Source organism: Suillus subaureus (genome assembly GCF_016647635.1).
Source record: "Suillus subaureus strain MN1 chromosome Unknown BJ212scaffold_23, whole genome shotgun sequence".
NCBI lineage: Eukaryota > Fungi > Basidiomycota > Agaricomycetes > Boletales > Suillaceae > Suillus > Suillus subaureus.
Genome location: NW_024538579.1, coordinates 407,117 through 421,586, shown reverse-complemented (window position 1 = coordinate 421,586; position 14,470 = coordinate 407,117). Strand labels below are relative to the sequence as shown.

The 14,470-nt window shown below is 49.1% G+C and overlaps 4 protein-coding genes across 4 annotated transcripts; 1 reads left to right on the top strand and 3 right to left on the bottom strand.

Annotated features, from left to right (window-relative positions):
• Positions 1–302: 302 nt before the first annotated feature.
• Positions 303–890, bottom strand: BJ212DRAFT_1301005 (uncharacterized protein; the record flags this gene model as incomplete). The annotated part of the gene is made up of 4 exons (XM_041333073.1): positions 303–458; positions 536–546; positions 615–685; positions 748–890. 4 exons carry the CDS (start codon positions 888–890, stop codon positions 303–305), a joined length of 381 nt encoding a protein of 126 aa, XP_041191384.1.
• Positions 891–5,176: 4,286 nt separating this feature from the next.
• BJ212DRAFT_1239981 (SMAD/FHA domain-containing protein) lies at positions 5,177–5,593 on the top strand (the record flags this gene model as incomplete). The annotated part of the gene is made up of 1 exon (XM_041329576.1): positions 5,177–5,593. A coding segment is annotated over one exon (417 nt), but the record flags the coding sequence as incomplete, so codon positions are not given.
• A 3,963-nt stretch (positions 5,594–9,556) lies between these two features.
• On the bottom strand, positions 9,557–10,864 carry BJ212DRAFT_1447824 (NADH:flavin oxidoreductase/NADH oxidase; the record flags this gene model as incomplete). Its single annotated transcript, XM_041338452.1, has 4 exons — positions 9,557–9,706; positions 9,837–9,986; positions 10,007–10,120; positions 10,160–10,864. 4 exons carry the CDS (start codon positions 10,862–10,864, stop codon positions 9,557–9,559), a joined length of 1,119 nt encoding a protein of 372 aa, XP_041191382.1.
• A 1,592-nt stretch (positions 10,865–12,456) lies between these two features.
• On the bottom strand, positions 12,457–13,932 carry BJ212DRAFT_1515913 (uncharacterized protein; the record flags this gene model as incomplete). Its single annotated transcript, XM_041341676.1, has 3 exons — positions 12,457–12,768; positions 12,909–13,189; positions 13,239–13,932. The coding sequence occupies 3 exons, from the start codon at positions 13,930–13,932 to the stop codon at positions 12,613–12,615; spliced, it is 1,131 nt and encodes a 376-aa protein (XP_041191381.1). The 3' UTR covers positions 12,457–12,612.
• Between the last annotated feature and the right edge of the window lie 538 nt (positions 13,933–14,470).

Sequence of the window (14,470 nt, the reverse complement as noted above, 5' to 3'; positions counted from 1 at the left end):
TCTAATGGCCAATTTCTGACGCTAGTCAATTACCTTCAGCCAAGTCCAAGTTGGTAGAAAAATACTTACTAGAAGACAACTTGGTCCCAGTCTGTATCATACTCACAGTTGAACATTAGACGTTGAACATAACTTCGAGCAGTTCATTCAAGTTGTAGTAGATGGTGCCGTCACTGACGCAAAGTCTATGTGTTAGAGCCATTTCGGCACACGAGCAAGAGCACTGTAGACTATGGCAGAAATTGAGCCAGGTGGTCTTAAATGTATTCGCTGCAAAAGGGCGGTAAACGCTGGTAGCTTACTTAAATCTGACGCGTCCTACCGTTCACTACCAGAGCCGTAGATAGATTTACATGGCTCTTTGATGCCCCACGCCTCCTCCTTGAGAAATTTGATGGTGTAGGATTTCGTCGGTCAACCTCATCTGACTGGCTTTTTACGCAAAGTTTGCCTTCGGTCTTTCAATACAACAAAGTAAGGCGCGCCGACAGAAAGTCAAGAACACGAACACACTACAAAAATGTTACAGACTCACGACCAGATAGCCTATTCAGTGGTGATACTCGTAATATTGAGATAGTCAATTCGACCAAAGCGCACATGAGGGAGCTCACCTTTCTCCAGGGTATAATTACACGTGGCATCGAAAACATGGTCTATGAATTTCGAAACACCTTCCGGCGTCCTGCGGTAACGGTTCTGACGAGGATGCATTAATTAACGGACTATCAAATACGATATACTCACATTATGAGAAACCAAACTTGCTCATCCCAAGTTACGAATGGAGCTCTGGTAATGTTGAGACCAGTGAGAAAGGATGCGGCGCTTAAAGGTCCTACAGTCATAAGGCTGTCTAGAAACGACATCTTCCCTGGCTCATGTTGCATTGCAGGGGTGGATGAGGAATGTGGGACATGTGCTGGCGAGGAAATTTGACTTGGGACGGGTTGTCCTGGGGCCCACTGACATCCAGCCGAAAAGTATTGAGCATTGACTAACCCTGTGAGCTGTGAGTGATATAAAACTAGCAACACATGCCGAAGGCCTCATCTCTCAAAATCATTAAGCATGTTCGGGAAGGTGGGGAGGTTACATTATTTTCTTGACTGTCAGACACTCTCTGTCCTTAGCTTGTGTCCATTCTGTTGGCCCCATTAACATTTTTCATTCGGTGGTGAATCCCGTCGGTTTTGGTCAATCTGTCGAGAATCTAGGTTGGCACGTACGCACCTCGGGGATATTTGTGAGACGAGCCTCGCGAGGTATAAAGGTGAATTCCTTTTCATAGACAGATTATTATATAAAAAGGAGAGTTTGGCGCAATGATTACTAGTGGAGATCGACCTCCGAGGATCTATACGCTGCAAAAATGCCGTCAGCAGGTTTCGAACCAACTCCAAGAGAAACAGATTTTGACTCTGTGACAACCACTTGGTTAAGACCACTGCTGAGGAAATCATCCATGAGTCAATGTCAAGGTGTTTTCCGATAGAAAAATACCTGTCATTTTGCAGGACCACGCCAAGCGACACCCAATCAGATGAACCTCCGAGGAACTGTCCACAAGTAAATGTCAAGGCGTGTTCCGATAGAAAAGAAGTTGGATGGACTTCCCAGGAAACATGAGTCAGTGTCAAGGTGTGTTCCAATAGAAAACGTTCGGCAGTTTTCAAACCTGCGCAGTCTAATATCTAGAGAAACAGATTTTGACTCCGGTGACCACTTAGCTAAGAGTCAAGATGAACCCTCGAGGAACTCTCCATAAGTGAATCTTCAAAATGTGTCCCGAAAGGAAAAAAAAACCTCGTCAGCAGGTTCGACAGATTTTGATTCTTTTGTGGTATCCTCCAAATCTCAATGGAACTATCCATGAGTGAATCTTCAAGGCATGATCCGATAGAAAAAAACCTTGTCGTCGGCAGGTTTCGAACCTGAACTGGCACAGTCCAGGAGACAGCTTTAGATTCTGCTGTGGCACCCACTTTAGCCAGGAGGCGGCCGATGAAGTTGAGACGAGCCTCCAAGGAAACCATCCATGAGATGTTGAGGTGTGTTCTGATGTATATATAACCTGTCATTCAGCAGGTTTCGAACTTTCAGTCCAAGAGAAACAGACTTCAGTTCTATTGTGGTACTTGGTCACTTGGCCAAGACCAACCTCCAATCCGACGAGACTTAGCACGTCACATGATCATAAACAAACTGTCTGAAATTTGGTTCGTCTACCACTGATACTTATGTTTGGGAGACCATTGACAAACATGCTGAGCGCTCGCTGATCAAGTGCATGAGAGCATCTTCGAATCGACGGTTACTGCTGCACGCACGTGGTCGCCATCGAAGCCTGCTGCATTGGAGTTACGGCGGCAGCAAAATTTGCGAGGTGGCGGCATGGGTCGGTAAGGACGGTACGGGGCCGGAGCAGGGCGGGTGGTCTAAAGTGCAGACTGGCATGGTTATTTTCCTTCGACAGGAGGTTACTCAAAGTTGTTCTTCCTGGTATGAATGTCATCAATACTTGACCTACCGATAACCCTGTGGTATGCCTTGCGTAACATTTCTGTGGGCAGCTTGAGTGACTCATGCATATGTTAGTTATCAACAACTTTGTCGTCACGTTCTTGCCATTTTCCCGAAGTTGCAGGCGCCTTGCGCCACTGCGATAAGATATATTGATATTGATAGGTGGCACAGCTCCTTATCGATTATCGCTCATCACAACCCAACGTCACAGCGCACGTAAGTATCTGCCCCCCTGCCATGTTCCTGCTGATCGAGAACCAGAACTAGATTCAATGCCAAATCGCGCCGTATTTCCACAAGCCCCCACACCCCTTGTTCGAAAGCAGGCACTTCAGGCCGAAATGACGCTCAAGGGTCATGAAGACTGGGTGAGAGACATTGCTTTCATCCCTGGTACCCGTCTCCTCGTCACTTGCTCTGACGACAAAAGTCTTCGGCTGTGGAACCTGGACACAGGGCAACAAGTGGGGAAGCCTTTATTGGGTCACAGTGACTATGTCTTGAGGATTGCGGCATCTCCCGATGGGCGCTGGATTGTTAGTGGAGCAAGGGATGGAAACATCCTGGTATGGGAGGTTCCGAGGACGAAAAGTCTGAGCGTGCCGGTCGCAGACACGTTCAAGGGACATAAGAGGGACATCTGGAGTGCCGTGTTTGCGCCAGACAGCAAGACATTTGCAAGCGCATCATATGACAAAACGGTTTGTGTGTGGCAGAGGGAGACAGGTAAAATAACCCTTGGACCATTCCAAGTGTGCGGTGAGGCATACTCGGTGTCTTACTCTCCCGATGGGAGCAAGCTAGCAGCAGGCGCCGAGACGTGTATCATATTATGGGACGCAACGAGTGGAGAAGAATTGCTGAAGATAGAACAGCGGGCATGGCTGGTCGCATTCACTCTAGATGGTCTCCGTCTTGTCAGTGGGAGTTTCAACGACATTCGAATATCAGACGCTGCCACTGGAGAAATCCTCAAACAATTTGACGTGCACACTGATCTTCTCCAGTCACTGGCCATTACTCCTGATGGCACGAAATTTGCCACTGCATCAAGCGACAAAACAACACGATTCTTTGACCTCACCACATTGGAACCCTTCGGCGAGCCACTTGAATACCCCGACGCACTCTACTGTGTTACTTTTTCTGAGGATAGCCAGTTCATCGCGACTGGTTGTGTTGATAGACTCGTTCGCATATGGGCAGTTGATCGGGTTGAGTCAGAAGAGTTCCAGCAGGTGAGCAGATTCTCATATCACGCCATGCCTCATACTGACCTATCATACAGTCCGTACACAAGGTTTCTAGATCCCTCAGACACACCCGCATATATACTGATCTCTGGTGACACAGGATCGATACCGCGCTCGGTTTTCCAAACCAGATGTACGCTTTCACATCTGTGCTTTTCCACCATCACTGACTTCACTCCTACTGGGAAGCCTCGACCAAAACGCGCTGGAATCTCTCGAGGGTTCTTCGATGATGTAAGACTTCATATTGCAGTAGATCCATCACAACCTGCTCATCTCACCATGTTTCCAGTTTGATATGCGCTCCCGACCTCAACGCGAAACTCGCACTGTTCCAACCACATCCCAGCGTCACGCCGAAGGTTCCCGCATGAGACAACTCATGAATCGTCTCTCGTTTCGTTTCTCTGTTTCTCAGAGTCCTACTCCACGCACCGGTAAGACTACTGTTGTGGACATCTCCGCTACGCGGGGTAAATATGTATGTCTTCTGTGATGGTCTTGTATCCTTCCGTTATTCATCGATTCTTCTGTAGCGCAATGCGAATGCTATCAGTGGGAAAAGGCATTTAGTGCGGCCATCACATCCTCCTCACAAGAAAGCCCATGCCTCCGCTGCTGGTGTCCCGAGCGCTAACACCAACGCAGCGGGGATGTCTGATGTTACTAGCGGAGCAACCTCAGCAAGTGTGCGGACCACAACAACTAGCGCTCCTGCAATGACTGGCGAATATCCATCACTGGACACTGAACTTGTTCCGGAGACGAAGTGCTTCACGGTTCTCGCCAGGTGGTTTCTGTGCGGCAGAGTCCACTGAAATCGCATAACCTACAGTGCACCTCGTTCTTGGATATGTATGTACCTACCAGCTATCCTACTTACCGCAGGAGAAAATGGGCCAATTTCTGTCCAATGCGGCTGTGCTACTTGCCCTGACACCAGTCGGAATCTCGAAATGTTTGCTCAGACTTTGGGAAGGCGAAGGTTATCGGAAATTGTATTACAGGTCGAGTCAGGATTGACAACGACATTTTAGAACTGAGTATGAGTAGTATCCCGACAAGAAACGAGGCAAGCGACGTATGTACTAATCAACTGCTTAGGAACGTTTGACAGTTGTGGGAGATAACCAAAACCAAGCACTTACGAGAACCGGTCCTATATACATACCACACAGGTTTGCGATTACACACACCAAGTATGTCCTGAATGATTCTCCCTACCGTCGACCATGATCACTTTGAGTTCTTTTCGGCATAAACGCAAAAGAGAAGCCTCGCGTTCACCTGAACCAGCTCCTCGCGAGGAAAACTATTCTCCTGACCGATCGCAACATTCTGCTCCAGGCACTATCCAGAATAGTCCATCTTTCAATGCGCAACCCACCGCCTTTTCCAACCACCTCGCCCACCGCATCTGCCTAGTCCCGCACATCGATTCCAACAACACCTTCCATTTTGAGCCCATTTCCCGTCACCTCAGAGATGGCGACAACCCCATCCACGTCGGCCGCCCCACAAATAGACCAGCTGTAAACGCCCGATTCACCAACAAAATTTCCTTTGATTCAAAAGTACTCTCTCGCTTCCATGCAGAGATCTGGTCAGATAATGGCAAGTTCTACATTAAGGACACCAAATCGTCATCAGGCACTTTCCTCAATGATCGCCGCCTAAGCCCTGCAGGCTCTGAGAGCGCACCACATCAGCTTAAACATGGCGATATCGTACAGTTTGGCGTCAATTATAAGGGCGGTACGGAGGATATCTGGAAATCCGTCAAGATAAGGATTGAAGTCGGACGCGATCTACAAGAGTCGGAGAGGATCAAGGACGACGAAGAAACACAGATACACTCACTCTTTACTCTCAATGAGAGACAGGTATGATCTCTCCCATTATTTCCCCCCCCTGTTTGTTCAATCCAACATCGTCCTCGGCGGCGACATCCAGCCCCGCATTCACATCACCAACAACTGGAGCGAGCTATCTAGCGATGATGGCGGCACAAACACTCATTCCGTGGAAAGTCACCAAGGGCCCAGCAGTTATTTATCACTCGACGTAGGTTGTTTGACTTCGATCATCATACTGAATAATGTGAGCATGCTTGGTGCAGATCCCGGCTCCTACAAATACGGCGGTTCACGACGCATGGATAGCTCGACACTTACATACCTCTGAAGAGCTGCTGACGAAGGAGATCGACGCAGACCACAACAATCACCACGCCTATGGAAGTCGCTCGGTTGTAAGGGCTCGACGTTTTGAGTGGGACAATGCGCTTCAAGATGCACTCGTAGTAAGATGTACTCCTGAGTCTGATCATGACACTATTGATGACAGGTAACTCTTCTCGGTGATATAGTCCGTCGCCATCCAACCCTCATTAAAGGGCTATATTTCTAAAGGTATTGCCCTCTGCGGCAAGCAACAGCTTGGGGATGCCATGGAAGCTTTTGATCTTGCTCTCTCATTTTCAAATCACAATCGAATGACTGTCGGAATTTTACTAATCAAGGTATTCTCTTCATATGTTCAATAGCGTGTTTGTCATGCTAATATTCCAATATCATTTTCACCAGGCTATTGCGCTTTTTAATTCAAGTCGCCACGATGAGGCGAAACGGCGGGTTCAGGATTTAGCCGCCGCCTGTCAGCCCTCAGAGACACTTCAGTGCCGCATCGTTGATGTGAGTCTTATATCAGGCTTCACAGGTTTTTCTCATTTTAGAATATACTTGTCAGTCGTATCTACGTACGCAGCATGCAATAATCGGTTTCGAGGGTGGGCACTACAGCGAAGCCGCTGATCAACTCACGGCCAGTATTACTACTATAGCCGACTTGTTCCTACTTCCGACAATGTATGAATCTACACTGGATGACCCCGGGCCTAGACTGGATTGGCATATAGATACGTTCACAGAGGCACGTCACTATAAAGCCGCAGAGGACACCCACTGATTGATCATGTGCACTGCACAGTTCTTTGGCTGGGACTTTGGTTCGTTATGGCAGACCGCCAACCAAAGACGTTGCGAGGCATTTCTCTCCGCTGATCGCGTGGTTGAAGCGGCTGAATCTCATCAGTATATGATGTGCATGATTGGTGAGGCTGTGAAGCCCAATTACCTCGAATGGTCTACCGGTGAGTGGTCGTAGATAATTTGAAAATTGAGACTCATTCTGATGTCCACCAGCCTTCAAGCGCAAATGTACTTCGCGCTGTATCACAAAGGGAGACGATGCTGTTACTGCGAGCAACTATGAGGTGGCTGTTGAACTGTATTCGGCAGGGATAGGCTTAGACTCTTCATGCGAGGCTCTTTTTGCTCACCGAAGTGAGGCGAATTTGAAACGGAACCTCTATGCAAAGGCCCTCAACGACGCAGAAAAGGTTTAGATGATATTCATTTGTCGAACAGTTGCACTGATATCGCCAATACACAGGTCATCAAACTGAGCCCTTCGTCTTATACTGGGTACAAACTGAAGTATGCAGTGCTTCATGAAGTCCAACGTTACGATGAAGCGATTGAGGCATTCAAAATCATGCTTTTTAAGTTGGACAATGCATCCGACCCGCAGATACGAGGTAAGCACTGAGTACCTTATGTCAACTAGAAGATGGTTAACTCATTCTCCAGAGTTGCGCCAGCAATACGTCAGTCCATCTGATGCACATGACGCCATTCAAAAAGCTATTCACGCTCAACTGGAAAATGCACCACTTCGTCTCGTCAACACCTACACCGGGCGTTTGTGTGACAGACAGACACAGATCAACGCCTTCAACAAAAGCGAAAAGTACCAAGAAATCTTGTCATCATCGATGGCGCATGCAACCCTCCAAACGGAGTTCATCAAGGCAACAGTCGCGAAATACTTCAGTTGGGTCATGTTATCCCATAGGTGGGAGAGCAAGGAGCCACGGCTGCACGATATTCAGGATAAAGATGTGTACACCTTAGATCCAGTCGGAACCATAGTGAAGTTGCAGGCCTTCTGCAAAACTGCATGTGATGCAGGGTATCGCTGGGCATGGAGTGATACATGTTGCATCGACCAGGGCAACAATTTTGAACTCCAAGAATCAGTCAACTCTATGTTCATCTGGTACCGTCACTCGGCGCTCACAATTGTCTATCTGGCGGATGTTTTGCTTCGTCGGAACCTGGGGCACTCGCAAATAGCACTTGGAATACGCGAGGGTGGACTGTGCAGGAATTTCTCGCTCCTAACACTGTTCTCTTTTATCGAGCAGATTGGACCTTATACCTCGACGACCCCTCTCCAAACCACAAAGAGTCTGTCACTATCATGAAGGAGTTGGAGGATTCAACAGGCATAGATGCACAGGCCCTTGTCGCCTTCCGCCCGGGCATGACAGGCGCCCGAGAGAAACTTCGTTGGGCATCCAGCCGTGTCACGACTCTGCAAGAAGACATTGCGTATTCACTATTTGGCATCTTCCGCGTCCACCTCCCTGTAATCTATGGCGAGAAGAGACAAAACGCACTCGGACGACTCTTGCAGGAGATCATTGCGCATTCGGGCGACATCACTGCCCTTGACTGGATCGGAAAAGCATCCGAGTTCAATAGCTGTCTCCCAGCTGACATTACATCATACAAAACTCCGCCGTGCATGTTGTCATCTTTGTCCGAGGATGAGATGCAGATGTCTGTCTCCACGCTGCAAAACGTTGTCTCAGTGGAGTCGATTTCGAAACTGTATACTCTCCTTGACAACCTCAGTGCTCCTCGTTTCGCACACTCCAGACTGCAGTTGCCGTGCATCGCATTTCCCATCACAGAACTCAGACGGAGGCGTGGTCCAGACCAGGAAGCATGTTTCACTTATGACGTCAAGGCGGATGGTCTTCAAGACCTGCTAATCACCTCCGAAAACAAGTTGATTCAGTTCTCGCTAGCACGGCCTATTCAGCAGACATTTTTGCTTGTCCGTCCATGGAATCGTCATGATCTTGGACTACCTGACTTTGCAGAGCCTGATTTTGCAGATGATGCACAGAGCATGGACGATTGGCCTGTGTCTGAGTCTCCGCTAGACGAATCTGTCAGCGGTTCTCTTGTAGACTCCAAGCTGGTTGATTCGGAGGCTCACTCGCGAGAGTTGAAGTTGGTTGTTCGCCTTGGACAGCCCTTTGGTGCACTTTTGCTAGCACAGCAGCGTGGTGGGGAGTATAAGAGAGTCGCGTCGGATTGCCTCATCGTAGCCAGAGTCAAGGACATGGCTTCTGTTGATGACATGATGGATATCAGGACGCTAGAGATTTTGTAGTTGTGTGCATCTCCAAGCGCGAAGATCTCTGATGTGCTTCAATTTATATTTGATATCATATATATCGTATGCTGACTTACGACAGACTGTTGCATGATCGAATCGTCCGCGTCACTAGCACTGACAATATGACGGGCATTTGATATTTATGAACAGGGACAGTGATTAGGAATGAAATCCACGTCCCAGCGTAGCAGGGGGTCATCGATTATGTCAATGCGACACAAGATCCGCCTCTCTTCAACTTCAAATGCTATTGACCGCCTGTCTCTGTAGTTCCGTAAAGTCGCTCATGATGCTGGGCGTGGAGTGATCATGCTGCATCAAACAGAACAACAGGGGATTGATTGAAATATATAACAGAAATGTATACCTCGGGAGGCGAGAGCTCACAACTTACGCGCGGGGTATGGTATCATAGCCTACATTATATTTGCGGCTGGTAATGCATTAGAGTAGCAAGTCTATGATTATCCTCGAATAATCTTCATCTCCCCTGGTGCGTCTGCCGCTGGAAAATCGGTATATCTCTTCCCAGTAAGATCTCCGGCGAGGTAGAATGTTGCACGGTCCGGCTTGGTAAGTGGCAGATCGTATATAAGTCGGGCAGGGAGGTCAGGCTATTGGAAGTACGCGGAAAGTAGGTGGCGATAGAGGGGGAATACGAAAAGATCGATTCAGGCGCAGGAAGAGAACGTTGTCAGCATACATGGACAAAGAGAATGGACATGGAAACACAGAAGGACTCACATTCGGAATGTACAACCTGCCAAATGCTATCATGCCTCCGTGCTCCTGCGCTGTCTCGATCGCGGTCTGTCGTGTGTACCCACCCGCACTGATAAATACGCCGTTCTTGCCCTCCTTACACCATATCTCACGCAGGAAATCGTTACTACTCTGTGATGGATGCAGTCCACATCGACGTTTCCACCGACACGTGGTTCGGTAACGTGGAGGTAGGCGAGGTCGTACTTCCGGAGTTGGCTTACGAGATAGGAGAATTGTGGTTTTGGATCAGGGGAGGCCCATGTCTGCATAAAGGTTAGTCCAGCGTGAAATGAGGAACGGACACAGAACGCGCCTTGAAACGGGCTCCATGGACTCAACCTAATGCCGACCCTCTCAGCACCAACCTCCTTTACAATCGCATCCACGACCTCAATCGCAAATCTTGCTCGCTTCTCGATACTCCCACCCCATCCATCCTCTCGGGTATTACTTACCTCTTGCAAGAACTGGTCGATGAGGTATCCGTTTGCACTATGTATTTCAACGCCATCGAAGCCTGCTGCGATGGCGTTCCTGGCGGCGATAACATAATTATCTATGTATGCCTTTATCTCTGGCTCAGTCAGAGCATGCGGGACCGCAGTAGGATTGGTAGAAAGCGGGATAGGAGAGGCAGATACAAACGGAGAGTCATTCTCCTTGGCGAGGACGTCCGGGGCTGCAGCTCGCCCAAGTGCCCACAGCTGGCAAAATATAAAACTACCCTTCCCATGCACGGCATCCGTGACCTTCCTCCATCCCTCTACATGTTCTTGTGTATAGATGCCCGGGATGAAGTCCATCCCGCCAGCAGCCTGAGAGATATAAGTAGCCTCTGAAACGAGGAGTGTTCCAGGGACAGAACCACGCTGTGCGTAGTAGGTGGCTGCATGAGGTCCGGGGACGTGGGTTGGGTAGGCGCGAAAACGGGTGAGGGGGGCGAGGACGATGCGGTGGCTAAGGTTCATGCGCCCTACTTGGATGGGCGTGAAAAGCGTGGCTGTCATCGTGGGCCCAGTGAGCAAGGTGCGTAAGGGTGGTTTGTGGACCGTGTGAGGTATAAGTACTCAATCTTCGGCCTCAGGCGCTGTCACAGGCGTGGAATGGCGTGGACCAGTCGGCCGCCACGAGAAAACCTTCCCACCCAAAGATGCGTCGATGCACTCTGCCGCCCGTGACACATCACGTAGAGTTTGAACATGACTCCCAGTGTGACTTTGATATCCTATGAACCGGTTGGCCGTCTCACACAATTTGTCTGGGGCTCTGGACCCAGTTCGTGCGAGCATAGATGAACAACATGTCAAACTTCGAAGAAGTCACAGCGCTCTTGCACCGACACCACGACTTGAACGGATGATGGATATGAAGTCCATCCGGTGATCCTTGGTCTTGAGTTGGAAGAAGCAGAGCACGCTATAAGTGGATCTAGTGTTGTTTGCCCAATGCCATGACTTGCAGCGGCAAGCCCAAGTGTGTATAGCCGTCGTGATGAAAGGACAATCTATGAGGCTATTAGACGACAACATAGAGTGAAAGTTGTCACATGCGCCGTGTGATAATTAATTCTATCATAGGATCATAGATGTCGGATGTTTCGCGTGCTACACACTGGGATGGGCAATGACGTAAAAATCGAAGAAGGCTTGGGATACCATGTTTGATGTTCACGAGGCTTGCAGCTCCATGGTTGAGAAGGGAGATGTGTTTCACAATGGTGAGATGACACGAAAAGTATGTCTACAAGCTTTAGCAGCACAGCGATCGGTATTAGTCGCCACGGATAAAGGTGCCAGTCGTTGAAGGAAGTGCTGAAGTGCACTCCTCATTTTGGGCGAGGTTTCAGCAATGTGCCAAGGCCAACGGAGGAATTACTGTTCTCCTGATCCACATGAGACCCGCAGAATGATAGAGCCAGCAGTGCTGTGAAGGTTGAACATCAAGTAGTATAATGATTAATAGCACATACTGTCGAACGTGTTCTGGAGTTGATCGGATTTCACAAGTACACACTTCAGCAATCAGTGTGTCACAATCTCATCAACAGCACTGTAGTTAGTATACAATGTGGCGCAACTGTCCACGACGTGGTGACGTGGCAGATGTTCTTACGGTACCAGCGAAAACAGTTACCATGTGCGAGGAGACCTAAAATGTGTTTCCAGCCAACAAGTCCGCTGCCCATTGGGAAAAAAAAGACAGTCAGAGATACAGAGCTTTTCTTCAAGCTGTCCAGCGTTTCCTATCACTGCCATGACAGAACTCAGCACGAGCATCGGTTGACCCAGAATCTCGACATGCGAGATGTCACCTGCACAACACTGAGTTGAAATACATCACGTTAGAAAACAGGAAGACTCACCATATTTCTTGTCCCACCTCAGTGAAAGTGAGTCAGGGATTTATGCGAGGTTGCATGTCTGGAACGAGGTCACCCCGGACTCTCAGGCTACATACCCATCTTTCGAGAATCAGTACTAGTGAAACCCTATACGTGATTGAGCACAGGAGAACAAGATAAGTCCGTCGTAAACAACCAGCTTACATAGCCGCTGCCAGAGATCCATACCCCATGCGTACCTCGGGAGGCTAGAATGGCTCACAAATTACGTAGGGGGTATTGTATCACAGCCCACATTCTATTTGAGGTCGACGTAGCACTGCATCTCGGAGGCGAGCCTATGGTTATCCTCGAAAGATCTTTATTTCCCTTGCAATACACCTCCCGATCTTGGCGATTCAGAAACGCTCACCTTCACCATCTTGGCCTTTCCAACGTCTGTTTTACTGGTATATCTGCCGCTGGAGAATCGGTGTATCCCTTCTCAGTAAGATCTCCGGCGAGGTAGAATGTTGCACGGTCGAACTTAGCAAGCGGCAGGTTATATATAAGTCGAGCAGGGAGGTCAGGCTGTTGGAAGGGCGTGGAGAGTGAGTAGCAATTGAGGCGGAATACGAAAAAAATCGACCCAGGCGCAGGAAGAGAAATTTGTCAGCAAACGTGGGATGAAGCAAGCTGCAAAACGAACACAGAAACGCAGAAGGACTTACATTCGGAATATACAACCTGCCAAATGCTATCATGCCCCCGTGCTCCTGCGCTGTCTCGATCGCGGTCTGTCGTGTGTACCCACCCGCACTGATAAATACGCCGCTCTTGCCTCCTTTGCACCATATCTCACGCAGGAAATCGTTACTACTCTGCAGGGGTGCATCTACATCCATGTATCCGCTGACACGTGGCTCGATGACGTGGAGGTAGGCAAGGTCGTACTTCCGGAGCTGGCTTACGAGGTAGGAGAATTGTGGTTTTGGATCAGGGAGGCCCATGTCTGCGTAAAGGTTAGTCCAGCGTGAAATGAGAACGAGGACACAACGTGCCTTGATACGGACTCCATGGACTCAATCTAATGCTGACCCTCTCAGCGCCGACCTCCTTTACAATCGCATCCACGACCTCAATCGCAAATCTCGCTCGCTTCTCGATACTCCCACCCCATCCATCCTCCCGGGTATTGCTCACCTCTTGCAAGAACTGGTCGACGAGGTATCCGTTTGCACCATGGACTTCAACACCATCGAAGCCTGCTGCGATGGCGTTCCTGGCGGTGATAACATAATTGTCTATGTATGCCTTTATCTCTGGCTCAGTCAGAGCACGCGGGACCGCAGTAGGGTTGGTAGAAAGCGGGATAGGAGAGGCAGATACAAACGGAGAGTCATTCTCCTTGAACAGGACGTCTGGGACTGCAGTTCTCCCAAGTGCCCAAAGCTGGCAAAATATAAAACTACCCTTCTCGTGCACGGCATCGGTGACTCTTTTCCATCCTTCTACCTGTTCCTGGGTATAGATCCCTGGGATGAACTCCCTCCCACCAGCGGCCTGGGAGATGATGGTTGCTTCTGAAATGAGGAGTGTTCCCGGGACAGATGCACGTTGTGCGTAGTAGGTGGGTGCATGGGGCCCGAGGACGTGGGTGGGGTAGGCGCGAAAACGGGTGAGGGGGGCGAGGACGATACGGTGGCTGATGCTCATGTGGCCCACTTGGATGAGCGTAAAGAGAGTGGGCATCATCGTGAGCAAGAAGAGCGATCTCGGGCTATCCCAGGAGATATAAGTACCGGCGCTCATTGACCGTGCCAAGAGCGAATTATGTTCTACATCGATGCGAAGATACTGCGTTTTGCGATGACCCTCAGGCTCTTCCCAATGGGCTCCTACTATTATACCCGTTATTTCGTTGATTCTAGCAGACTCCGCGTCACGTCATGTGTGATTGCATGATCAAGTTTGATCAAGTATGGGGTAAGGTCAGATATGTCATCATCATCGAATATTCAAGTTGCCAGAAGGATCGAGGCCTCAGAATTGGCACCAATCAAAAAATAACTTGTCTCTAGTCGAAGGCAACTCATGTGCACACCGGTATGAGTACTGGCAAGCATCTGCTCTACCCATCTTCTTGTACAGTATTTTCTCAACTCCTCGCCAACGCATAGGTGATAGCTCCCACCACAAACCCTACGAATACACCAACGTCTCCACTGCCCTGCCTCGCTACTGGTCCTACGTACCAAGCCTGTGACATGAATGTAACAAGAGCTCCACACGC